At 49.9% G+C, this 26,822-nt stretch overlaps 1 protein-coding gene across 1 annotated transcript in view; it reads left to right on the top strand.

Moving 5' to 3' along the window:
• Positions 1–26,279, top strand: part of F13A1 (coagulation factor XIII A chain) — a 144,539-nt gene extending 118,260 nt beyond the window's left edge. Inside the window, exons 13-15 of the mRNA XM_057700513.1 lie at positions 5,276–5,436; positions 18,460–18,596; positions 24,498–26,279. Of these exons, the coding sequence (XP_057556496.1) occupies positions 5,276–5,436; positions 18,460–18,596; positions 24,498–24,651 (452 nt within the window). The 3' untranslated portion in view covers positions 24,652–26,279. The remainder of the gene's footprint in view (positions 1–5,275; positions 5,437–18,459; positions 18,597–24,497) is intronic.
• The last annotated feature ends 543 nt before the right edge of the window (positions 26,280–26,822 follow it).

The raw sequence follows: 26,822 nt of genomic DNA, 5'->3' as shown, positions 1-26,822 counted from the left end.
AGCTCTGCAAGGTGATGTGTCTGAGCTACAGGGTCAGGAGCGCCCATCTTTGGGAGAGGAGACGCAAGCCTTGGGATGCGCTGTCCAGGCGCATCTGAAGGGCCCTGTTCTCCTGGCCACCTCCCGGGGGCCTCTCTCTCACCTGGATCTTTTGGCCTTCCTTGCATACATGCCCTTCCTTGCATACGTACCCTTGCAAAGCATCTTCTTCACTATAAAAAATTCAGACTATTGTAAGCAAGACTGAGATTGACATGCTGCAGCTTGCAGTGGGGATTGCAATTTTGATCCGTCTCATTTCCTGGAGCACCAGTGTTTGGTGTACACCACCGCTGGTCACTCAACGGACAAAATGAGCCAACCAGAAGAGCCTGGTCTCCAGGCAGAGCACGTCAAGTTCGAGCAGGCTGGAAAGGGCCAACACAGCAGGGCACCAGATCTGTTGACTTGACATGTGGCTCAGAAAAAGAAATGGAATAAAAGGTATATGAGTAATAGTTTTCATATAGCAGAGGTAGGCAAGACTATGGCCAAACCACACATCTCAATTGTTTTAAAGCTTCCTGGATTCGGTGTCTGTCCCAAGCCACAGGAAGTACTTTTGGGAGGCTTCAGAAAGATGTTCCCAGAAAAAAGGGAAACTATTCCTAAAAAATCCTAATTTCAAGAAACCTACTCAAACTTGAAGGAAGCAAATCTCCCTGGCTTCAGTAGACTAGACAACAGTTAAGAAATCACCACGGTATTTATTTTAGAAACTGGAAGATCTAGCACTTGGAAGAAAGGTAATTCTTAAAGAGTAGTTGGTATAAAGGACTCGAGGAGAGCAGTCATCACAGGTGTTTAGGACAGACAGACAGTGGATTTAGAGAACCTCTGCCTTGGAATTAGACAAATCTGGATTTTAGCTGTGACTGTGTCGTCTTCTAGCTGTGTGTCCCTCGGCAAGTTACTTAAGTGATCTGAGTTCATCTGCACGCGGGAACAATGCCGGCCACAGCACAGGGCTGTTGAGTCACCTTTGTTTAGTACCTACAAGTCCAGGTGTTGTTTTGTGCTGGTAACACAGAGATGCGTTGCTCCTGCAGTTGATGGTTTCCTTGGGGGAAGCAGGGGGACTCAACAGTAAACACACAAGTGAATACATGTGGTTCTGTGCAGAATAGAAACATACAAGCAGGGTAAGGAAGACAGGGAGTGTGGGGCAGGGGGAGGTGATCAGGGAAAACTTCTCTGATGGGGTGACATTTAACAGAAATCTGACAGAGGGGAAGGAGTGAGTCTTCCAGCCAGAAAAAAAAAGTAAGTGCAAAGGCCCTGAGGCCAGAGCTCATGTGATGTGTTCCATGAGCAGCAAGGAGACCAGAGTCAGGAACAAGGGTGTCAAGGGGAGGGTGGAGGATGTAGACCAAGTAAAGACCCGCAGGCTCTTGATCCGAGTACTCTGCAGAGCCATTAGAGGTGCTGAGCAGAAGTGTGCCCTGGTCTAACTTGGGTTCTGAAACCACTCCAGCTGCCGTGCTGAGAACAGACTATAGGCGACGTGGAACTGAGCTTAGAGACTGGTGAGGACGCTGTTGCCATAGCTCTGTGAGAGATGGTGGTGGAGGTGAGGGAGGTGGTGAGAGCTGTCAGATCTGGGTGTGTTCTGAAGGTAGAGCTCTCAGGATTGGTCGACAGGTTGGATGTGTGGCATGAGAGAAGGGGGCTGCGGAGATAATATATGTGGAAGGCCTCCCACATGTAGGCTCTCCGTTAAATGCCAACTTCTAACGTGTTTACACTTCGGGAAACTGAGACCAGAATGGTGAGTTGATATGTTCAAGGCCATACATAGCAATTAGAAGCCAAGCAGGTACCAGAAGCCACATCCCATTCAGGCGGGGACGGTGAGCCAGCTCCGGGCATCCTTGGGCCATAAGTGGGCCGGTCCCTTCCTCGTGCCCCGTTATCTGGGGTCCAGCTGCCCCTCACTCCCCTGGGCAGGGAACGATACGCCATCCTCTGCCCACCTCACTAGAGTCCTCTCTCTCAGTCTCCTTCCCCTTCTCTCCCTGCTCCAACAAAAGCATGAGCTGACGTGAGCAGCGGGCTAGAATGGCATGGTACGTCAGCCATCTCAGCCATCGATCTAGGGACATCCAAGCCTGACTCAGGATCAGCACAGCTCCCACACACTCAGCCCACCCCACGGCGTGTCCCGAATAATCTGAAGGGAGCTGGAGACTGTTTCTTGCTCTCCCCTGCGAGTAGGTGGCATGAACTGCATGCAATACATTGCATATCGCAACCTGAAATAAATTGCCATATATTGCAAAAAGCCACAGGATTCTAGACCTTGATCAAGCAGGTCAGGGTAGAGTCCTAGGAGGGTTTACTGCAAAGAAAGTTTCCCAAGTAGAACGGGAGGCGTATTTTCCAGATGGGTGATTAAAGGGAATGTGTGGGCTAGAATCGGCTGGGAAGATCTGGATAACTTAAACCTCCCAGTACCTTCCCAGGTGCTATCCTTGCCACTCGGCTATAATCAGTTTTCTTTGCTTTTTGGGAAAGCGATGAAGCCACTGCTGTCTGTGTCTCCCTTGGCTTTCCCCAGGCACCGTAATGGTATTGGCAGGGTCCCAGCTCCACCACTCAGAGAATGAAAATCTATTCTTCTTCCCCTTGCCACGTTTAATAAACTTTATCTAGAACAAGTTCTTGTGCAGTGGCAAAACACAGCACTTACATAATGTACTATTTCAGGAGCCCTGTTCTCTTGGGCTCAGAAACACAGCCCAGTTTCTTTAGTGCCAAGATTTAGAGGATGTTCTACCTCAGAGAATAAAGAGTGCCGAGGCCAGGAGGATCAAGGTAGGGACAGCCTCTGTAAGGACGTCGGGCACTTCTCACCAGCCTGAAGAGCCCAGTAGTCAAACACGACCCTCTGGAAGTAGCCAGAGAACGTCCATTATTTTATTATTACTGGAGGCAGCTAGAGGCAAAATGCATGTTCTTCAGGGCCCGGTCACTTTGCCGCCCCATCTGGCCCCATCTGGCGACGGGAAAACAGGCCCCACGTGCTCACGTGAGGTTGTCTCCAGTTGTGAGACAGAGTCTCAGTCTTCTGGACAAGTCACTGCTCGGGGAGCCACAGAGGAAGCAGGGTCCAGGCTCAGACACAAAGAAGGCAAGGTGAGCGGGTCATCCAAAAAGGCAGAACTCCAGGGTCAAGGTCAAGGCAAGGGTGTCAATTCAGAAGGCCAGCTCTAAGTAGAATGGGGCTGCGCAGGAAGCCGGCCAAGCTGCTGACTGCTCCTCTAGGACGCACCAGTACCTTCTCATAGCTCTGCGTAGCCCGTAGCCATCTCTCAGCCTGAGCACGGCGACCTTTCCGGCTGGGTGGTGGCTGTGGGGGCCGTGCTGTGCGTTGTGGGATGTTTAGCAGCACGCTTGGCCTCTACCCGAGAGACGCCCACAGCCACCTCCAGTGGTGACAACCAGAAACATTTCCAGACGTTACTAAACATCCTGGGGGTGGGGGCGGGGGTGGGGAAAGGTCACCCCGTTGACGACCCACGGGTCTAAGATGACCAGCCTTTCCATTTGGCCATCAATTTCCATTTTGCTAGGAATTGGGTGCCTTCTGGGGTGTAAGACGTTCAGTTTCAAAACTGAAACCACCCTAAGTCCACCCAGTTCTACCCTAACACCACCCCATCTCCTGCTACAACCTCCCATCTCTGGGAGCCTCTCTAACTTCAATATGCACCATCTGAGCACGTATTCAAATGCAGATCCTGATTCCCTAGGAGGGGGTGGGGCCGGAGAACCAGCGGCAGGCTCTTATAGGGCTGATTTGGGGGAGGGTCCCCCTGGTTTTTGAGCAGTGCTTCTCGGCTCCGTTGCACATAAGAGCCAGCTGCAGAATTTTAAAACAAGGCCTGGGCCCCAACCTCCAAGATTCTGGTTGAATTGGTCTGGGCCGGGATCTAGCAGGGCAGGTGTTTAAATGTCCCTAAGTGATTGCGAGGTGGAGCCGCGATTGGGCTGTCACAACACCTACTCATCTGGGCAGAGATCTTGAAGCAGACGGTAAGCCCAGCCTGACACACTGTTGCCTGGGAGCCCGCAAGGCAGGAGGCCTCCCAGGGCCCCGGCGCTCCCCCTACACAGTCTTCTCTCCTGGTCCAGGACAACGGCTCGTGATGGAGGGCTACAGCAAACCACCCTCTGCACTTTAAACGATGGACCTTGGGAATTGTTTCCTTGGATAACTTCCATTGGAAAGAGGAATCTTTGGCCAAAGACAGACATTGGGCAGGGAAGCCGTGGTGGAGACATTCAATTCCATGTGTGAGGATGGAGACGTGTGTCACCCATCCCCCTGCTGGGCCTGCCGGCTGACCACACAGCCCTGGCGCCTGGCTCTCCCAGGGCTCAGCCCTTTGCCCTTTAGAATCCTGGGCTCTGGGAAAGGAGAGTGAGAGGAAGTGGGCACTCTTCACACGTCATCACAGCTGTGGTCAGAGCCGTGAGACAGGACCCCCTCCTCAGCCTGGATGGTGAGCAGAGGGGGGACAGGACCACTCCCCACCCTCCACCTGTCACCCTCACGGGCTTGCCCCAAGCACCTAAAAGCAGTGACTTGAGGAAACCAGCATTTGGCACAGAGGTCTTCTAAGTCGCAAACAGCAGCGGCAGTGGGAGAGAGTTGAATGCCGAGGGTAAAAACTGCTTTCAACTGCTTCTTCCTCTTAAATAGAAAAATCAAGTCAGATTAGAACAGTAAAAGCTGGAGAGAACGTGTGGAGCAAAGGAAACAAGGAAAAGCTTTACGTCGTCCACAGCGTTGCTCACGTGTAGCCCGTGGCCTGCGTGAGACGTTTCCTACTGCAGGAGGGCACAGGGCACGGTGGCCACGGGCATCACCGCCCCACGTGTGCCATCCTGGGACTCTCTCTGTCCAAATTCAAGCAGCCGCAGCTAAAACCCCTTGGTCTTTGGCTGTAGACCCCTTTGTCATGTTGCATTTCACAACAGCGAAAGCACTGTTGGGAAAATGTGACACTTTTTCTGCTGGAAGACTCTCCCGAATGTTAAGTTTCCAGCACATTCTTTGCCCCAGAAGCCGGGGCGCTTCTTGTCCCTGATGGACCCTGTTCCACCTGCCCTCACCGGTGTGTGGTCCTGGCGGAGGCTGTGCTGACGGGGAAAAGATGGGGCCCTCAGGGAAGGGTGGAGGGGCTCCTACCCCAGGTCCTGACGCCGGCACGTCTGCTTTTCCTCTTTCCAGTCAAGAAAGAGGAGGTGCTGATCCGAGCGGGCGAGTACATGGGCCAGCTGCTGGAGCAGGCCTTCCTGCACTTCTTTGTCACGGCCCGTGTCAATGAGACCAAGGATGTTCTGGCCAAGCAGAAGTCCGTCGTGCTGACAATCCCCACGATCATCATCAAGGTCGGTGTTAGCCTCTCAGACGAGAGAGAAAGGCAAGGTTGGCTCCCAGGCTTCGTGCTTATGAATGTGTGTGTGTGTGTGAATGTGTGTCCTGCTCCAAAAAAAAAAAAAGGAACTAGGATCCTCCTGTTCTTTGAAAGAAGTAAACCAACCTATATATAGACATGCACATATAACACTTTTCTCTCCTCTCCAGATTTAAATATATAGATGTGGCTGCAGATATACATATAACCTGTGGGTATAAACACACTTGGGGAGGAAGATAGAGATGTGTAAGGATACAGATACTCAGAACTCAGTGTCTCCAGAACACAGTGGGGCAGGCACAGCAGCAAACAGAAGCCGCCCGCATCCCCTCCCGCCTGTCCCGTTGTCCACGGAGCTGTCCCCATATGCAGTAGAGTGCACAAAACGAGACGTCAGCTTGGGGACCGTGACTTTTCACATATGTATACACCTGGCAACCACCGGCCAGATGCAGACATGAGGATTTCCAACACTGCAGAAAGTTCCCTCGGGACTTTTCCAGTCAATCACTCCCTCCCCCGTCACCGGGACAACCACTTGTCTGACTTCTATCACCAAAGGGTCTTTTTTGCCTGTTTGGCTAGTAACTTTAACCTTGTCTCTCCATTTACCACCAGAAATCTCTGCCCAAATGGCTCAAAGTCACTTGACAGAGGAGGGCTGAGCGCGGGTAGGAGCGGAAGACAAGCACGGCGGCCTGTCTGCTGCCCCTTCTCGGGAGCACTGGCTGCGTCTGTAGCCACATCCCCAAGACACCTCCCACCCCGGGAGCAGAAGCCCAGGCTTCCAGCAGGGTCCCTGGGGTGTGACATCTTACGTCAGGCTTAGCCAGCACTTGGAGACCTTCCTAAGTGATTGAGTGGTTAGCACAGATCTTAAGGTGCTTTCCTCTAAAGTGATGGATAAGTCAGAGTTTTAGAGTCACTCATATTTTAAAGCCTCTAGAGGTGGGAGGGGGCGGTAGGCCTTGCGTCTTATGAAGCGTTTGTTGTGAATCACTTGTAAAGCTAATAACTGTTGCGTAGCATTCAAAATGGCAGCCTTCGCTGGGTCCAGGGACGTGTGGACGGCCCTTGAGGGCTGCCATAGGATGAGTCCCACTAGGACATCACGTGGCGCCCCTGGAGGCCGAGAAGCCCAGGTCCTCTATCTCCAGAAACTCTGGAATCCCCACCCCTCCTTGTTCTTTCACCCCAGTCACCTCCCACAGGCCTCTCACAGCACCACCTACACAAGAGGCCTTAAGAGACAGAAGGAAAATGAGGGGTGCGGGTCTGCAGGCAGAAGAAGAAAAAGTGCACATCACAGAGGTGGTGCTGGGGCTCCTACAGAGGAGTCCCCACCCCGCTGAGAACGTGGATGCAGTGGCATAAGGGGCTAGTGCCACGGCCGGGGACTGGGGCGGCCTGCCCACCCGCCACGGGGCAGCTGCCCTTGGGGCGGGCGCTCCTGGGACACACGGTGCCCTGCAGGCCTCTCCCAGAGGCTCGAGGCGGCCTCCTTTCCCGCCCCGCTTCAGGAGCTCCACCTCGGAAGCTTTCCCAGCAGAGGCAAGGCCCACACGCTCACCTGATTGCCAGCCTGAAGCTCGTCCCCGCGGAGGGCTCCGCAGAGAGCCCTCCCCAGCTGTGACGTGTTCAGACCACAGCAGGAAATAGAATTTAATGGCACCGCTGGTAATCAACTGGATGAATAAAGGGACGGGTAACTTTCATCTTTCGGACATTATTGATTGAAGGATTATTGGTTACTCATCTTCTGAGTTTACTTAGAGAGCGGTTTAACTCCCCAGGGGCAGAACCCAAATCCTTCCTCCCACAGCTCGAGTGACCTGGGCAGGGAGGGTGTACTTTACAAAGGGTTATGGGGTTTTGGTTTTTGTTTTGTTTTTTAATTTCCGTACAGGTATCAGGAATGCCGTTCTTAGAGGAAATGTATTTAGAGGTAGGGCCATTTGACTGGGACTTGAGCAGGAGAGAGGTGGAAATTCTGGCCTCTGTTCTGGTCCCAGCGTGTTCAGGAAAGGATGCCTGTTCAGGAAAGCGTGTTCAGGAAAGCATGTTTGGGAAGATCCTCACAGAAGCGGTCTCTTAACCACTAACCCCATTAACCATATTAGCCCCAAGGATGAACTAAATCCGAGCAGGGGAGGAGGTGTTCCTGGGTAAACCTCCTCATACCCTGAAAGCCACCCAGGTGTCCTTGAGCTGTGAGAGGCCCTGATTCCAGAAAATGGCTAATGGACTGAGGACCGGGAAGCTGCTTAGTCTACTGGAGGCGTGGGGTAGGGACCTCATCGGGTATCCTGAAAGCCACTGCAGCAGGGAGAGAGGACAAGGAGGAAAGGAGGAGAGGGGAGAAGGGGAGGAGAGGAGAAAGAAAGTAGACGTTGAAATGTTACCCAGGAGACCTCGGGCAGGAGCCAAATAAACGGCATAAGCGGGAATTGGAGAGGAAGCTAATGCAGTGAAAGTAAAAACGCACCATGGCTCAGAGGTCCAGCCCACCTGGGACACGTGTCCCCAGACTCTAGGAAAGTGCTGGAACCCTTGGCCCACCTCATCGAGCCTGGGACGGACCCACAGCTTACAGAACCTCCCAAAGTCACTGTGATGCAAGCACAGGATGAGAGGGTGGGAGAGACAAAGGTCAGGAGGACAGGACCCCACCCCCACCGCTGGGCAGGAGTGGGGGTGAGACCCGCACACGGTGCTGACAGCGAAGCCGCTATGAGTACCGAGCTCTGTGCTATCACGCTTCTCCTGTACAGTCTTATTTAATCCTCATTTCCACCCTACGAGGTGGGCATTATTGTACCCATGTTACAGATGAGAACTCTGAGATGCCCAGAGAGGGCAGTGCCCTGTAGCACAGTGGTCAAAACGCGGGCTCTGGGACCAAACTATCTGAACTCAAAGCCTGTTTCCTCAAGGCACTAACTGTGAAACCCAGGACGCATCGCTTACTGTCTCTTAGCTTCTGTTTTCTCAGCTGTTTAAAAGAGACAACAGCAAGACTTCCTCCACAGAGCTAGTGGACACCCAACGCACCGAGCGCGGTCCACGCCAGGCACATGCTGGCTGCTGTTCTCGGCCTTGTTGCTGACCACGAGCCCCTTGTCTGTGGTCACCTGCCTGCTGAGGGAAGGCGGGATGCTTCTAACCAGGTCTTTCTGACTCGGACGCTTGTGCGGGTAACAGCTCGGCTACGTGGCTCTCATGCTGGAACTTTTGCTGGAAGCAGAAGGTGGTGACTGCCTTACCGAAGGGCCTGGTGTCTCCAGGGAGGAGAGATCACAGGAGGTGGAGTGCAGTGGGGTGTCAAGGATTAAGGCTGTAGAACCATAGATGACCCTTGGTGAGCGGAGAGCATTCGGCTGGTAGAAATGGATGGAGGCACCACTCCAGGTGCTAGGAAAGAAAAAAAAACATAAGCAAGAGCGGGTGTAGGGAGCAGCTGGAAGTGCCATGGCTGGAGCACAGGCTGGAAGCAGGTGACTAGTGCAGAGAGACCTGGCAAGAGCCTGGGGCCACTTTGAGGTGAGACTAGAATGTTTGGATGAGAGCTTCCTAACTGATCTGTGAACAACGGGGCTTCTGTGGAGATTCTAGAGCATCACTGTCAACTCTGACCTCCCAAGAGTCAGAACCTCTTGCCTTTCTCCCTTCTCTTCAAAGCCTTTGCCCAAAGCACTGTCTCCTGGGAGTCCCAGCTCAGCCTTGGGGATGGAGCTGCCTCAGGGCTAGTTTGCAGCTGTTCTTCCTCAGGGTGGGAGTCATGGTGTATGATGTGGGAGCAGCATTCCAGTGAGCTCCTCCCGATCCCAGGGACCAGTGCTTCCTCTTGCTCCCTTTCCAGAGCAAATAGAGACCAACCTGGACCACGATGGGGCCCATCTGTCTGCCTCCACATCGTTGTCAACCAAAGCAGACAGGCCGGTGGGCACCTCCTGACACCCTAAGCACCCAGTCTTGCATTGCACTTGTCCCCATGACCACAGAGATGAGACCTGGGTTAGACTGTGCGCCCAGTTAACTATTCCCTGTGCCACCACGCGTGAGTCACAGTGTGTGATCCTCGTGGAAAACGGCAGGGGGAGACAGTCATGAAACTTCAATGAGCACACATCTCTTTTCCCAGGCTATCAAAATATTTTGATGAGAAAAGTAAATTTTATTAAAATCAGACATAGAATTTTTCTCTGCCTTCCCATGTGTTGATTGTAGTAAGAGGCTTTAAGTCAGGAGAAGATTCTTCAGCATTTCGATTTTTAACGAGCAGCTATTTCGGGGAGAGGAGGGGAATGATAAAGGGAGTTCAGCTGGGCCGCAGGCTGGAGGTTGGGCCACAGGATGGAGGCTGGTCTGCAAGGTAGAGGCTGGTCTGCAGGCTGGAGGCTGGTCCACAGGGTGGAGTCTGGTCTGCAGGTTGGAGGCGGGGCCGCAGGCTGGAGGCTGGGCCGCAGGCTGGAGGCTGGTCTGCAGGCTGGAGGCTGGTCTGCAGGTTGGAGGCTGCTCTGCAGGCTGGAGGCTGGGCCGCAGGCTGGAGGCTGGACCGCAGGGTGGGAGTCGTGGTGTATGATGTGGGAGCAGCATTCCAGTGAGCTCCTCCCAATCCCAGTGACCAGTGCTGGTTTCACAGGTGTGGAGTCCTCACCCAAGTCAACCAGAGCAAGAACACCTTTTGTAGGGAAGCCCCACAGCACAGGGTCTGGGATGGCTGGACCCGAACCCCTGCATTCATAATCCTACCTGGACCGCTTTAGGCTAATTCCTCAACACCTCTGATGTGGAGTGGGTCCAGTAAGATTGCTGACCTTGTTGGGTTTCTGGGAGGGTTAAAGAAATAATTCTCATAAAGAGCTTAGAATGGTACCTTGATCATAGAAAGTAGGTGATGAAGATGGGCGTCTGTCAGCTTCCATCACTCAGGGGTAACCGCCACCAAGTCTCCTGTCCTCTTCCTTCCTCCTCCTCCTTCTTCCTCCTCCTCCTCTTCCTCCTCCTCTCCTTCCTCCATTCCTTCTTCCTCCCCTTCTCCTCCTCCTCCTCCCTTTCCTTCTCTCTCTCCTTTTTCCTCCTCTTCCTTCTCTGTTTCTTTTCTTTTTTAAAAAATTTATTTATTTATTTATTTATTTTATTCGCTGTGTTGGGTCTTTTTTGCTATGCACGGGCTTTCTTTAGTTGCAGTGAGTGGGGGCTACCCTTCGTTGTGGTGCGCGGGCTCTTCATTGCCGTGGATTCTCTTGTTGCGGAGCAAGGGCTCTAGGTGCATGGGCTTCAGTAGTTGCAGCACATGGGCTCAATAGTTGTGTCTCATGGGCTCTAAAGCACAGGTTCAATAGTTGTGGCGCACGGGCTTAGTTGATCCGCGGCATGTGGGATCTTCCAGGAGCAGGGATCGAACCCGTGTCCCCTGCATTGGCTGGCAGATTCTTAACCACTGTGCCACCTAGGAAGCCTGGGGTTGTTTGTTTTTTTGATATTGAGCTGCATGAGCTGCTTATATATTTTGGAGATTAATCCTTTGTCAGTTGCTTCATTGGCAAATATTTTCTCCCCCTCTGAGGGTTGTCTTTTCATCATATTTATGGTTTCCTTCACTGTGCAAAAACTTTTGTTTCATTAGCTCCCATTTGTTTATTTTTGTTTGTATTTCCTTTACTCTAGGAATTGGGTCAAAAAAAATCTTGCTGTCACTTATGTCACAGAGTGTTCTGCCTATGTTTTCCTCTAAGAGTTTTATAGTGTCAGGCTTTGCATCTAGGTCTTTGATCCATTTTGAGTTTATTTTCGTATATGGTGTTAGGGAGTGTTCTAAATTCATTCTTTTACAAGTAGCTGTCCAGTTTTCCCAGCACTGCTTATTGAAAAGGCTGTCTTTTCTCCATTGTATATTCTTGCCTCCTTTGTCTAAGATAAGGTGACCATATATGTACATGGGTTTATATCTGGGCTTTCTATTCTGTTCCATTGATCTATACTTCTGTTTTTGTGCCAGTACCATACTGTCCTGATTACTGTAGTATAGTATTACTTTGTAGTATGGTCTGAAGTCAGGGAGCCTGATTCCTCCAGCTCCGTTTTTCCTTCTCAAGATTGCTTTGGCTGTTCAGGGTCTTTTGTGTTTCCATATAAATTGTATAATTTTTTGTTCTAGTTCTGTGAAAAATGCCATTGGTACTTTCATAGGAATTGCACTGAATCTGTGGATTGCTTTGGGTAGTATAGTCATTTTCACAATGTTGATTCTTCCAATCCAGGAACATGGTTTCTCTCTCCATGTGTTTGTTTCATCTTTGATTTCTTTCATCAATTTTTATAATTTTCTGCATACAGGTCTTTTGCCTCCTTAGGTAGGTTTATTCCTAGGTATTTTATTCTTTTTGTTGGTAAATGGGAGTGTTTCCCTAATTTCTGTTTCTCACTTTTCATTGTTGGTATATAGGAATGCAAGAGATTTTTGTGCATTGATTTTGTATCCTGCAACTGTACCAAATTCTGTAAGGCTGCTGGTTTTCCTTTCAGCAGCAGCCACCCTGGTCAGCACCAAGGAAACGGCTGCTCTGTTCTCACAGGCTCCCCACGGCCACACAGCCTAGGGCACTCCGCTTGTACAGTGTATCCAGGACCTAGGAAAGGGGGTAATTCCTAGACGTCAACCAGCAGAATGTCTGCCCAGCACTCTGGACCTGCCACAATGAGGAGAAGGCAGGTCACATGAGGAAGGTCCCTACTGACCCCCTGGGTGGTGACTTCCTCTGGGCGGCTCCACTCCAGACCAACACCTATACTTGCGGGGACTGTGCCCAGCCTGGGGGTGGACAGTGAGGGAACAAAATGGAGCCCACATGCCACATACCAAGCCACGCAGCCTGGCAGGACTCTGCAGCCACCAGAAAGGGGCTCCCTTTCCTAAGCGGCACAGGTGCACCAGCCCTGGCTCCACGCCCAGATCGCTTCTGAATCAAGACCCTGTCTTGGTTTTTCTTAACCTCCACTCTACTGCTGTGTTCTAACTGGAGCCCACCACCCACCTGAGGTCAAGTGTAGAATCCTCTTCGTCCCCCTTCTGCCCGTGCCCCTGGAGGCCCCGATTTAAACCAGAGAAGAGCAAGGCCGGCAGGGATGTGGAGGTGGATGCTCGGGCCCTGCTCCTCCAACGTCCCAGTTCACATGACTTCATCCCGGAGGACCACCTGAGGAAGAGCGAGTGTCCCCCAGAGTACCTGACAGCCTCCAGGTAAACTGTGAGCCTGAACTGCGCTTTCACTTCATTCTGTGAGAGCCTGAATACCTGAAAGTTTCCATCAAGGCAAGAAATGAGAACAAGATGCTGTGTTCTAATTATCCCGGACCCCTAAACCACTTCCCCTCCCATGTCTCCCACCGAGCACGTTTCTACCCCCCCAGCCTCCCGTGGGTTCCCCATGACTCTGTCACGCCTTCCGGTCACCAGGACGCACCCCCGCCGTGTCCCCAGCCCCTCAGCGGGAGGCTGGGGCAGGGCGCAGGGGGGAGGTGGCTTCTCCACGTCTCTCTGGAAAGTGCTGGTGGAGGCCGCCAGCTTCTCTCCTTTGTGCTGCTCGGCTCCGGCACCTGAGAACCCGAACCCACATTGCTCCCCGCGAGGGACCTTGAGGCAGAGGAAGTTGCCCTGGTCACCCTGGCAGCACTGTCTCCCTTTAAACCTCCATGGCATTTAGAGTCACTAACTGCTACGTTGCAGATGCTCTGCTCGATCACCTCACACACAGTATCACACGGAATCCTCCCAAGAACCTCGTGAGAAACCGAGGCCCAGAGTATTCAAGTGATTGGCCCAAGGACACACAGCAGCGGTCCCCGATCTTCAGCGGTCCCTGAGTCCAGCGTGCTTTCCCCTCAGCTTCCCCCAACCACGGTCACTGTCTTCAGTGCCCTCAGCACTGCCCGAAACCACCTTTGGAGAAAATCAAAGTCCGTCTGTGAGGTCCCACCATGAGGGGCTCTGAGCAGGCGAAGCCTATGGGCCAGGGGAGGGTCCCGGCAGGGCACCACCAGCCATGGCCTTTCATGCTCAGGTAGCTGACTCTCTCTCCATCCTCTGTTGGTCCCAGAGGATCAGGCAGTGGGTTACTCCATCGGCCAGAAGAGCACATCCCAGGCAGTCTGTGAGCGAGGCCTCCCCTGGAAGGTGGGTGTCTCCACCTCCCTCTCAGCACAGCTACGGAACAACCTGCATTTGAGAATGAAAACGAGAGCCACTGGTAACTGGGGTACCTCAAACACGTTCTCTGTGCATTCCTGTTCACACACAAGCAAAGTAAAACATCAAGAATAACGAATCTCATATACCTTACCATATGATCAACACTGTGCTTGAGCTACTGGTTCTTTTTTAAAATGATGTCTCTGTCTTTACCCCAAAGAGAAAATCCTATTATCGTAAGTAATGCGATCTATCAAGGCCTCAAGGCTACCTTGTCACGTTCTCCTCAGGCATAGATATCGGATTCTTTCCCCATAAAGTCAAAAAGAAGGAGTTGAGTTGTATATATGTTTTCAGATTTAGTTCAGGATCAAGCTGTAACCGCTGTGCTCAACTGGTAGTTTAGTGATGGCGTAAGGTAATACTGCAAAAGATCCTTCAGTGGATTTCAGGAAATAAAGGAACTAGTCTCAGGGAAAAAAAAGTTGCTATTTTTGCCTCTCTGCTGTCAGAGCTGGCAGTGTACACAGTGTTTAAAGATGAGTGCTTTGGAGTCAGAAAGACCTAGATTCATGTCTGGCTTCTGCCGACTCACAGGCTCTGTAACTTGGGGATTTTGTTTATCTTCTAAGTTTTAGTTTCACGTCAATAGAATGAGGATAATGTTAAAGTCCGCCCTCAAGTCCACAGAGGATCAAACAAGATCACGTCAGTGAAACGACGAGCAGGACGCTTGCATCGCTAAGTAAACACTGAAAGTGATGGGAGGTGCTGTTATTGTTCTTACTTATCAGAGTCAGTGCAGAGGGTGGTTAAGCAGTGACTCTGGTACCAGACCGTTTGCATCCAAGTCTCACGTTCCCGACTTGCTGTGTGAGCTTGAACAGGTCACTTAACTTCTCTGTGCCTCCCTTTCCTTGTCTGTAAAATGAATTCTCATAGCATCTACCTCATAGGGTTGTGAGGATTAAATGCGTTGTTGTAAGTGAATCACGTAACAGCATCGTCCAGTAGAACTTTCTATACTGACAGGAATACCCTGAACCTGCGGTGTCCAAAATGATAGCCACTAGATGCATGTAGATGCTGAGGACCTGACCCATGGCAGGTACAACTAAGAAACGGAATTTTTATTTAATTTAATTTTAATTCATTTACATGTAAATAGCCCCATGTGGCTGGCGGCGACCGCATTGGACAGTGCAGACGTGGAACGTTGCCTATCGTAAATCCATCTGCATTCCTTAGTCAGTGCTGACTAGGGGGGCTAGTGGAGCAGCAGTGGTGGTGCTGGTGCCGGTGAGGGTGGTGGGTGGTTTACAAACAAGCAGCTGCGTGTGACCAGCAGTGGCCGCAGGCCGGCAGGGAGGGAATCACTCATTTTCTAGCAATTCATGGAATACGTGATTGACAGCACTTGAAGTTACGGCTGTGAGGTGAACTCATAGATCGTGTGAATTATGTTGACAAATAAGTTCGTTTTTTCTCAAACGTTTTCCTTCATTTCAGTTTTGATTTTGAATAGTTATGTATATTGTAAAGCATATACTTCATGGAAGAGATCTTGTGATTTCCTGAAAAGTAATTTCTCCCCCAAAATTTGTGCGTGTGTGTCTGTGTGTGTGTGCGTGCATGTGTATGTGTGTGTAAGTGTGTGTGTATGTGTGTGCGTGTATGTGTGTGTTTGTGTGTGTGTGTGTATGTTAGTAACTTTCTTGTTTATCAGAGAATCAGAATATCGGTCATTATCATGAAATAGCATAAAAGACAAGAACTCAGTATGTCCATATTGGTGAATGGTCTTTAACTTGAAAAAGCATCATATTTTATGCCAAAGTAAAAAAAAAAAAAAAACAGAAATATTTAAAATGGAATATTGAAAAAATCAGGGTGCAAAAGTATTGGATGTCACTGAGTATGACACGGCTTCATCCTTTCCTCTGGTCCGAGTCGGGGCTGGTCTTCGTAACGAATGCACACTGCGAACGGCACGGCACTCAAATCAACACTTCACATGAAAATACTGTGCACACGCTCCATTTTCCTCAAGGGGGGGATATCTCCACCTAAATTGCCTGAGCAGAAGACAGTGATGTTGAGTGTTGGGCAGGCTTTTATATTTGGTTTGGTTTGAATCTCTAAGTTCCATTATCATCTCAGCAGTCAGGCGAAGGACGTTTAAATCCCGGGTGCAGGAAGCAAACGTCAGAAAAGGGACCCTGAGTCTTCGTTAATTGCTAAAGAACCACTCTATGGCCCGAGAAGGGTCCTTCCTTTCATCTCAGCCTTCTCTCTGCTCCAGTATCAGGGAAGGCTGGGAAGTATTTATATACCCGTGCCGGCAGCTAATAACAGAGCTCATATCTGGAAGCAAACTGATTAGCATGACACGTGACATTATCCGAGCAGGCTTCATCTTCTAATCACATTCAGGTCTAAAGCCTACCTCTGAAGACCCAAACACAGGGCAGGCTTTCAAACACTAAGTTCCCCTTATCTTTGCCGTCAGTCACCTGGAAGGGTCCACGTTGCTTTCTACAGCAGAAGAGACTTCTTGCAGAGCTAGCCTACCACTATGTAAAGGATCCTCAACCTGGAGCCCATCAGCCCCTTGAGGGCCTTGGATAGATGTCCTGGGTCTGTAACGAACCCCCCTGGGTCTGTAACGAACATACAAGCAAAGTGTATGTATCTTGCATTTGTCACTGTGCTTGTCGGGGGCGGGGAGAAGGGTCAGTAGCTATGATCAGATTTTTTAAGGGGTTGTCCCCATAACTGCAATTGCAGGCCATGAAAAGAGCAGATGGCTCCGAAATATTTTTCCTCCAAAATCAAAGTGATCAAACACTTTCACTGATAGTGTCTCTGAAGCAGTCCCACTTTCTCCAATTTAGACAGTTTTTGTAAATGTTATCTTTATCCTGTATGTTTAGAAACCAGAAAGTGTTCTGAAATTTTTTTTCAACTTCGGAAAAATATGTTAGATGCACGTGAGAATTCAACCAACGATTCTATGTAAAGTATTCTAATAATGCACTTTTATACAGCCATCCCTCAGTATCCATGGCAATTGATTCCCGGACCCTTGCAGATACCAAAATCCACATCCACAGATTCAGCATCCACAGGTTCAAGCAGCCTCGCGTCCGGCCATGCGCGCCAGGCTGAGGACCGCTGACGCCACACTGCGCGGCACACAGTCCCTGCTTCGCAGGTGACACCTGCTGTTGTCACCACCATAACCAGTGTCTGCTCCGCCCCGACGCCTCTTCCCAGCTCTCCACCCGTCCCACCTTAGGGGGTGGAGATTTGAAAGTAATAACCATGGAGAATTGACTGCAATTCTCATTTTTCTTATAGATTTTTTAAAAATCCCATAGACATGAGTTTAGTCATCCACGTCTTGGGGAGTAAAGCCATCAAGGTTTATTCTTACCTCTAGAGTCAAAAAGCGAGGATCTTCTCTGGGCAATGTCTTTCCATCTATTCATAGGAAGGCTCGTTGTCACATGATTTTCCCTATGTTATATGCTGCTTAAAGAAATAAGGTAGGATAGTGCCTGGGTTGATATACAGAAAACTCAGACAACCAGAAAATTTCATCGTTAAGCAGTCCGCCTAATATAACAAATATTTACTGGGCACCGGCTAGATACTAGAATTGCAAGTGAGCGAAAACAAGGTGAATAAAGTGAACTACGCCCAGTCTTGCTAATCTCCAAAGGGATGCGCTCAGACGTATTGAGCCTCCGTCGTCGCCAGGCGTGGTGGTGGCTGTTGTATATGTCTTATCTCATCCTGCTGCTTTCCTATGAGGGAAGGACTAGTATATTACCTTGTTCCCAAGTTATTTAGAGCTTATCCACATCCCTCCGTTTGGCATACAAAGCCCCTAAAGGAACAAACAAATGCTGCAGCTCCCTGGCCGTTTCCCAGCACCTCGTGCTGGCGTTGGGAAAGCTCATATTCCCACGTGTGTGGTGCATTGTGAACGCAGCACAAGAACTCATCACAATAACAACACCACCCATACATTCTGCACCGATTACCCCGCAGGAGCGCCTGTCCACTTTCAGAGACAAGAAAACTGAGTCTCGGAAAGGTTGAGAACGTCACCCAAGGCCCCACTGCTAGTAGGGGTGGAAGCTGTCATTGAACTCCGGACACTTTGCCAGATAGTCAGTACTGTGAGAGCTGTGATGGATAAATTCAGCACAAAGAGCCTTCCACCCTCCTGGACGCAGATGTTGCGGCTGCAGAGGAAAAGTCTCGGTTTGCCTATTTTAGTGTCCAAATTCCTCTCCTTCAAGTTTGACAATGAGGACCCCCCTCCTTGGACAGATTTCTTCCTAGAGTGCCCCTGAGGGAGAAGGGAAGGCCGCCTGGAGAGTCTTCTTCCTCCTGAACTCAGGGATCCCTCCAGTCCTGGCAGGAAACTTGAAACCTTTCCAGGAGCAGAGTTGGCCTGGCCGCCCCTCGCCACGCAAAGCTGTTGCTACACCGAATGCACTTCCACCTCCCGCTGACGGGAACAGCTGGCGGCCGCGGCGATTAACCTGAACTCTAATTAGGGTGGTTTTTATAATGAGGAAGAGAGTGGTGATTCTAATTAGTAATTTTCCATCTCTTTCTCAATAGGTATCCCCCAGTCAAAGCAATAGCCTCGTGGCACTGGTTCCTTTGCCAAAAAACGGCCATGCTATAAAATAGAAGAAAAAGTAAAGATGGTTAAGGGTACAGGGGAGCAGAAAGGGGCTTTATGTGCTGCTAACGAGCTTCTTTCTCCCCCAACTCCCTTCTTAGGTCCGTGGCACTCAGCAAGTGGGTTCTGATATGGTTGTGACAGTTGAGTTCACCAATCCTTTAAAAGAAACTCTGACAAACGTCTGGATTCGCCTGGATGGCCCCGGAGTGACCAAACCCCTGAGGAAGATGTTCCGGTGAGCGCTGGTCGGGGGTGGGGAGGGGAGGTGGGGCCGTGGAAGTTCTCTCTCTCTCCATCTTTTCCAAACTCACATCTAATCCCCGGTGGGCATGTCTGAAAAGCTGTACCTCCTCTTGGCAAGTCTGTGGGGCTTGGGGTAAAAACAGGGTTGGTTTGACCAGCACTTCCATGGTTAAAACCACCCCAATGGGTAGACATCCTGGGTCTGTTATTAGCTCCCTTTGGTCATGGAGGAATTTAAGGCGGTGAGAAGTTGACTGGTTTGTCCCAAGTTACGCGGTTTACAGAAGAAACCCAACATCCGGATATAGGCTGGATGATTCCAGATCCTGAAGTTCAAGAACTTTGCCACCTTACCCCCTCGTGTATTCATTCTTCTAGTATTTACGGAATACCCACTGTGAGTCGGGTATCACACTGAAAGAGGGCCCTTCTCATGAGTCCTTTCTTTCCGACCCTACCTCCAAGATCTTACCCATCCAAGCACTCTCTAGAACTCTTGCTTTCAGTAGAACAAAGGTGAGCCTAGAGAGTTCTAGACTTGGTTCCCTATTCAAGGGACCAGTGACCACCCTATGCTCTGTAGTAACATAAATGAAACTCTGCTTCTTCCACACCTCATATCATCAGGTTGTGCCCTAGAGTTCTCAGCTTCTGCGACGTCTACTGACAAAGAGTGTCACCCAACAAGACAGCCCATTCCATGGTCAGGTAGTTCTAGTTGTTAGAAAACATTTCCACCTTTCGATCGCACCCATGACCCTAGCTCTGTCATCTGGATCTGTGCGCAGAATAAGGCACATGTGTCTTGCATCTAACAGCTGGCCACTGTTGGCATCAGCTGTCCAGTCCTCCTGCCTTCCACTCCCCTCGCCCCTAACGTGGTTTCGGCTCCCTCCCTCGCCCACCTCCTCCCATTTGTCCGTGCTTCTCCCAACGTGTGACACCCAGGATAGATCCCAACCTTGGAGGTTCGTTACTTTCACTTCTACCACAGATAAGTCCCCGTCAGCATCCATCGGTCCAGCATGTTTCCTGCGGGGTGACTTTCTAAGGCATAGGAAAGGAGGTGAAGGAACTTGGAAACTGCCATAGGACCCAGATATGCTAGGAATCTCCACCACGCTCTTTACGCCAGGTACCCCGCTCTGAGTCCCTGAGACAAGTGCAAGGCCTCCTTCTTCCTTTTCTGAAGCACCTTGAAAGCAATGTGCCCAGTAAGGGCTTGCTGCATGGCCTTCCAGTTACAGCTCACAGCTCCTCATCCCGTCGTTTAAGGGGTACCTGATGCGGGCAGATGCAATAAACAACTGAGAACATAATTTGAGTGCTTTTTTTAAAAAATGCAAGCACAAAACATAACAACTTTCCTGTGCTAATAGGAAAGTTGCAAAGAAAAAAAAAAGGAATTAAATTAGAAATCAACCCCAGCTAGAGGGAGAGGTCAGCAGAGCTAGCCCTGCTTTCGTCAGAAACGACAGTCTCCCTCACCCATCCTCACACCTTCCCACTCGAATCAGATGCAGGAATCGCTCAGGCAAAGTGAAACACGTTTCTTCTTCAAAACAGCCCCCTGCGGTAGCCAATTTTTCCTTCTCTGACAGTAACCCCACAAGCCTCATTTGAGGGTACCAGAACCTCCTGCCACCTTGACACCTTGGCTGTGCAAGAATCCCACCTTGATCTCAAGCCAGTGCAAGGAAGGAGACAATCTGTGTGTTAGAAGAAAGCTGAATCCTCACCCAGTGCAATGACCCACCATTCAGGAGACATGGGGCTCAAAGGGCGTTGAGGGTCCAGGTGCATGGCTTATTGTTAATATCTGACATTGGGGTAGGGCTAAGGGGGGTGAACCGGAGAAGGATGGAAGAAGCCAGTCCCTGCAAGTGGACACAAGACAAACGTCCCGCCCACAGCCTGCCTCTGGCTTTATCAGTAATCACTGTCAACACATAGGTCTCTGGCAGAGCAGTAACAGACAGAGAGCTGGGTCCTCAATCTCTCATGGGGACCCAGATCCAGAGGGTAGATCTCTCCAAAGCAAGGGGAGTTTTATTTCTCAGGGACTATCAAAAATTGGAAATAACTTGACATGGTAAATATTTATGATCCAGGATGGGCCAGGGACTTTGGAGAGACCCCTGCTTTCTCAGTTTCCTCCCGATTGCTCTTCACACCTTCGCAGCCCAGGCCTGAGCCAGCCAGTGCCCGCATCCATCTTGTCGGATGGTGGGAACACCGCAGTGTGCCCTGTACTGCCAAGACCTGATCTAAGAGAGGCACATCCGTGTACCAACGTGGACCCTTAAGAAGGGCGATTCTGTAGAACCGGAACCCTTCACAAGACTGTGTTCCTTGTATAGTGACGGGAGTCTCCACCCCACCTGCCACGCACACCCCTGCCAGGGCCCTATGCGGCAGGAGGTCTGGAGCTCCAAGCAGAGGGTCTGGAAGGCGGGAGCAGGCGAGCAGGGAAATGAACGAGGAATAAGTGCTGTCGTGTCCGTTCCTCAGTCAGGACACAGCCAACTCTACTCCAAGATGATCTACCTTCCTGCTCTCCCCCCACGGCCCCCCCCCCTTCCGCAGACGCTCGGAGGTGCTGCTCCCACAGACCCACAGCTGTCAAGTTTCTGCACTTGATACTTCCGGAACATCAAATAATTCATCTTCCAGGTTCATTTTTCTCTGTAAAAAAACGATCAGGTTCCGTGAGTTATTTTAAAAGTTCCTTGACTTTGTGATTTTAAGTTTTGAGTCTCTCAAATAGGACAGCGGGCTATACACGTGGAGGACAAACCACAGAACGTTGCAGTTTGTCGTAATAATAATCCCCTGTGCCTGCGCGCGTTCAAGATGATAAATGGCCAGCATGTCTTGAAAGCTCAGCACGTTCCTGAGAATCATTTATCACAACATCTATCCCTGGGAATATAGGATTATTCCAATATTACTCCACTTACCAAGATGGGGAAATGATTCTCTCCTTCCTGTGTGCGTGCATTGATTTATCTGCAGGTAAAAGCACACTTAGACATGCATGTGTCTCTCTGTGTACAAGCATCCCCGAGGATGCATGTGCAGGGCAGGGACACATGGAGGAATAGCATTACGAGTTAATGAGTTAGAGCAGATCACGAAGGAAGGCTCAGGGATGGCGGTTTCTGTCTGAGGGAGTTCCCTGCATTCTGTGCCCCGGGCCAGAGCTGTAAACAGGACAACTCCTTGGAAAAACATTCCAGACGGATGGCTTGGGGAAGCCAGGGGAGGGAGCATGAGCGGATCAGGGTAAAACCAGCACAGCTATTGAGGAATAAATCCTTAAAAACCTATATTCATCTTGCAATGATTATTTAAAGTCAGGGTAGAGAACTGTTTCTCTGCATACAGGCAGGAAGAACTTTCCGAAATTATGTTGCAGGGAGTTGAGGCGGCGCAGTGACCACAGAGCTGATGGGGTCGTAATAATAATAATAATGATGATGATGACAGAGCTGCAGCAGCAGCAGCATATGTCTAATATGTGGCATTTCACCTTATCTTGCCATGGTTCTAAATGCAACACAGATACTAAGTCATCCACCCTCTCCACACCCTCTTCAGTAGTTCACAGGGTCCACCTTGCACAGGTGAGGAAACCCAAGGTGAGCTCAGTGTTTTTCAAACCTTGACTCCTAAAATCAAGTTACGGAGTTGGAAAATGTTTCCCATCTGTAGGGTCTGTGTGTGCACTTGTCACGTAATCTGGCTTTTCTATAACTCAGTGAGATAATTTATATAGCCTCATTTCTAAAGAACAAAAATTAAGAACAAATGCCAAATGAATTGAGACATGGAGACTCTCAGAACCAATGCCTGGAGCAGCTCCAGAGCGAGAAGGCCCCCAGCCTTAGGGGCATTTCCCAATTCTCTGGCCACAGATCCAAGAGATAAAGGGATTTCTAATTTCGTGTCTGAATTTCTAAGATTCGAAGGCTTTCCCCTTTTTATTCCAGAGATGTACACCCACAGCCAGGTGAAATACATATTGTTTTAGTGATGTTTGAGGAAATCTTGGGATTCTAACTTTATGTAGACTAGGTCAAGCACAGAGGTGTGGCCCCACATTTCTCCCTTCACTTTGGCTCTGTCTAAAGTGATGCTGGATGACCCTGACCCCCAAGGGTGAATGGGGGCTCACCTCGCTGAGGCCCTTGAACTGCTCTAGGCTCACTGACTGTTCTCCTTCTGTGCCGCCTTCTGCCACCACCCCAGTTCAAAGCCACAGTGTTACCATCAGCTCCTTTGCTTCCCACGCCCCACATGGAGCTCCTAGGAAGTGCCCTCCCATCCCCGGGGCCTCGCTCAGGAGTCTAAGGATCTACCCACAGAATTCCTCTGCAGAACATGTGCTTTGTTTCTGAGCACCCTCTTCGTGTCCCCAGCGTGTGTCTCTGTTCTTCCTGGGTCTGGGCCATCAGGCTCTGTGACTGTGGAAGATTCTACAGGCTCCTTAGGACCTCAGTGTCCTCATCTTTAAAATGGGACCATCAGACGAAGTGACTTCTAAGTACTTTCCAATTCTGACATGCTGTGCCCCCAATAACCCCATAAGAAGAGTCAGGTCCCTTTCTCTCTTTTTAAGACATGCATGGTGGTCTCCATTCAGATCCCTGATGCTCTCCCAGAAAAGTGCTGGCCGACGGTTTCATGCAAAGCCGCCCAGCACGTGCGCGGCCTGAGTCAGAGAGCAGAGACCAGGAATCCTCCAATAACAAGACTCTCAGGAGGCTCTCAATACTAAATAAAAGGGCATGTGTGTTGCTTGAGAAATCAAACGTGTGACAAAGCAAGCACAGCGGTGGAAAAAGGCATCCCATTGGAGGATAGGGGATGAGACACAGTACTGAGCAGTAGAAAGAGCCTGTGTTTTGGAATCAAACTTGGGTCTAAATCTTGCCGCTGCTTGTTAACACCTGTGTGATCATGGAAACATCACCTCCCTTATTTAACCCCTTCATTTTTCTCAACTATAAAACTTGTCCAATAGTATCCACCTCAAGGGACGAACATACATACGAAACCTGCATACACTCCCCTCCTGAGATCATGTCACATCATGGGTGGCGGTGGGGTATATGTGAAATACCCCAGAGAAGCCTAAATCCCCCACCCTGACTGACCTCGCCGTCCACTGGGCTGGGCTTGGCCATGCCGCTTAGGAAGACCTCAGAGCATGGCCGCAGGGGACAAGGAGAACCAGGACCACTGAAGCCCCCACCATCAGGATGGATTAGGGCATAGCAACAGATGCTTAGCAACGAGGCACGTGGGCAAGGGGCCCACATCGCTGGTTGAAATGGGATGCTGAATGACAGAGCAGGCTGGGTGAGGTTCTACATTCTGGGCCTGGGAACAGGTCTATCCCAAGGGAGTTGACAAGAACCAGTTAGAGAGTCAGGACCTCAGTAAAGGCAGCTGGGGGTTCAGAGAGAAGTCTCCTCCCAGGAAGGTACTTTAGCCCCCAGACGTGCCGAGGGAGGTCAGCCATGTCCTCCAGGCTGCTGTGCAGACCTGGGGATGAGCCCGAGTTCAGCTGACTCCTGGCTGGCAGGTGCTCTGCCCAGCTCCACCGAACGCTGCATGGATGGCGTCCACCAGGAGGCCAGTTGATGCATCCTTGTGGAAGGCACCACGGCCCATGGCGCTGTTGCTGGCCGAGCCTCATCTGGGGGCCTCGTTCGGGTGGTAACTGGGAAATCAGCCAACCAGGCCTTTCCAAGCTTCCCACCACCATCAACTGGGAGAAAGAGAGCGTGTGACTCAGGCAGGGGCCTCACTGCTTCCTGGTCAAGGTGGGAAACTGGATCTGCTTCCTTGGAGTATAAAACCTTTCCTGTCTCTTCCATCCTTTCAGGGAAATCCGGCCCAACTCCACCGTGCAATGGGAAGAGGTGTGTCGGCCTTGGGTCTCTGGTCCTCGGAAGCTGATAGCCAGCATGACCAGTGACTCCCTGAGACACGTGTATGGCGAGCTGGACTTGCAGATTCAGAGACGACCGTCTATGTAGATGCACAGGGGCCTGAGATGGACCTGGGCACTTGGCCTCTTGTAGTCTTGGCTAAGGAAATTCTAATGCGAAAATAGTCAGCTCTTGCTTTTTAACTTAGCTGTGAAGACCGGACAGGACTGGCTGGGGTCCCAGGGTGGTGATGCCATGATTTGAAAGACACCCTTTTCAGTGTAGCCATGCAGTGTGGAAGTTAGTTTTTAATCACCCCACCTTCCAAAGCATTCTGAACATTAGCTTTAATTAAGCTCTAATCAAGCTCTCATAGCTCATAAAAGTCATCATTTATCATCTCAAATGGCTGTAGCTCCAAGTATCAGAGGACTTCCCTTAGCAAGGGGATTGGCTCAATACCTGGCCTCCTCTAAAACAGGGCTTCTCATCCCCTGCTCAGCCTTTTCGGGGTAATGTACTCCTCAAACGGGAGGGAAGCACGTGATGTGGGCCTAAGAATTCTATTCTCCTTTCTTCGAATCAGTTCTACCCTCTGTGTGAGAATATTTTCCCCAGGAATTGATTGCAGCCTCATTTTTCTTCTTGGCAAAGCCAGGGAAAGGTCTTTCATCTTGCATGTGCAGCAGAGCAACTGCCTGCCAGATTTCACAGATTTACCTTATGCGAAGATGTGACCCCGTATTAACAAATTGCATTTGTAGGAAACTTAATTCCCTAAGAGGAGATAAGAGCGCAGGTGCAGTACTCGGATCTATTAAATAACGTAGTTTATAGTGCGTTTTATAGGAGGTGTCACACTGTGACCTGATCAGCAGGAACCAATAGCCCCAACTTTAACCCTTTGGGGGCTGTAGTACTAGAAAGTAATGAGGCCGACTTGGGACACTAGGGACAAGGAATTAGTTTCTTTAATTGGTGATTGTACTTCACCTGGCTCTCTGGAAGTACCTCCTTTGCTCAATGACACAGGTCCAGGTACAGTTTTAGAGACAAAATAAACCTAACAAGCTGGAGAAACTGGCAGATTTAGTGACCAGACAGGTGGCAGGATGGACAGTCACTAATTCTCGTGTCCTTCACATCACCCACGTTGAGACCTCAGCTCGGCACGCAGGTACTACAAGGAGTATGGACTCAACCTCGCCAACAGCCAGTGCTACTGCACATCCAATGACAGAGGACGCTGACATCATTTGTATTAGGCTCCAAGGTTCCGACAGACAAGGCTATCTGGCATTTGTATGAAAGGCCGATTTATTGTGAAAATTACCCATTGATATGCCTAGAGTGTGATTTAGGTCAGTAGATTGTGACTCTTAGCAAAAAAAAGAAAAGAAAAGAAAGAAAGAAAGAGGGAGGGAGGGAGGAAAAGAAAAGTTGAACAGTGAGAAGGAAGCTGGGGGGAAAGCCAGAATGGAATTCTCTGGTCTATACAACCGCATTTCTAAGACTTTGAGGCTGTTCCTGAACCTTCAGCCCCAGGAATCAATGAGGGTTAGCTGGTCCCTTCTATAGGTACGTCATACCTAACTCTACTAAGTAATTTCCCAGCATTTGCCAAGCCTTCCAATACTCAATTTTAAAATGAAATGCGTTTTGCTAGACTGTTAAACTGGCTTAATATAGTATACTCTTATTAACTAGAATGAAATCAAAGCTTAAAATAAAGTTAATCTGATTGTATTTGCATCTGCACAGAAGTGAATGCTTTTAATTTTCAATATAGCATATTACTAACCACAACTGCTCAAGAAACCACCCTGTCTCAGCAGTAGGTAACCTACCCTGGAGAGTGAAACAAGCATCTCTCCTTTAGAGAAAAGGACTCGAATGGGTAGTGACGTTACAGTTCGCTTTCCTCACTGCTCTCTCTACATTGTATTAACCTCATTCACCAACAAGTCTGTTTCAAAAATCAGCTTCCAGAAACTGCGAAATCTCTGTAGATACTTTTTCATGAATAATCTCATGAATCATTCCGGTGACTCAGTGGACAAGCCAGCATGAATACCTATCATAATGAAGACATTTTGTGGTCTTAAAACAGAGAAGGAAAATATATGACAACATGTATAGGAGGTCCTACATTCATGGCAGACATCACTGAACAAGTGCATCTTAGGTAGGATCTCAGGGTCTTTCTCCACACAGAACTCCAAGCAGCTATGAGCAACTGATATGGAGTTGGTGTTCAAAATAAAACCTACCTGCCATGC

The sequence above is a fragment of the Hippopotamus amphibius genome, chromosome 11, assembly GCF_030028045.1.
Source record: "Hippopotamus amphibius kiboko isolate mHipAmp2 chromosome 11, mHipAmp2.hap2, whole genome shotgun sequence".
NCBI classification, from domain to species: domain Eukaryota; kingdom Metazoa; phylum Chordata; class Mammalia; order Artiodactyla; family Hippopotamidae; genus Hippopotamus; species Hippopotamus amphibius.
The sequence above is the reverse complement of the archived record's forward strand: the minus strand, read 5'-3'. Positions and strand labels throughout refer to the sequence as shown.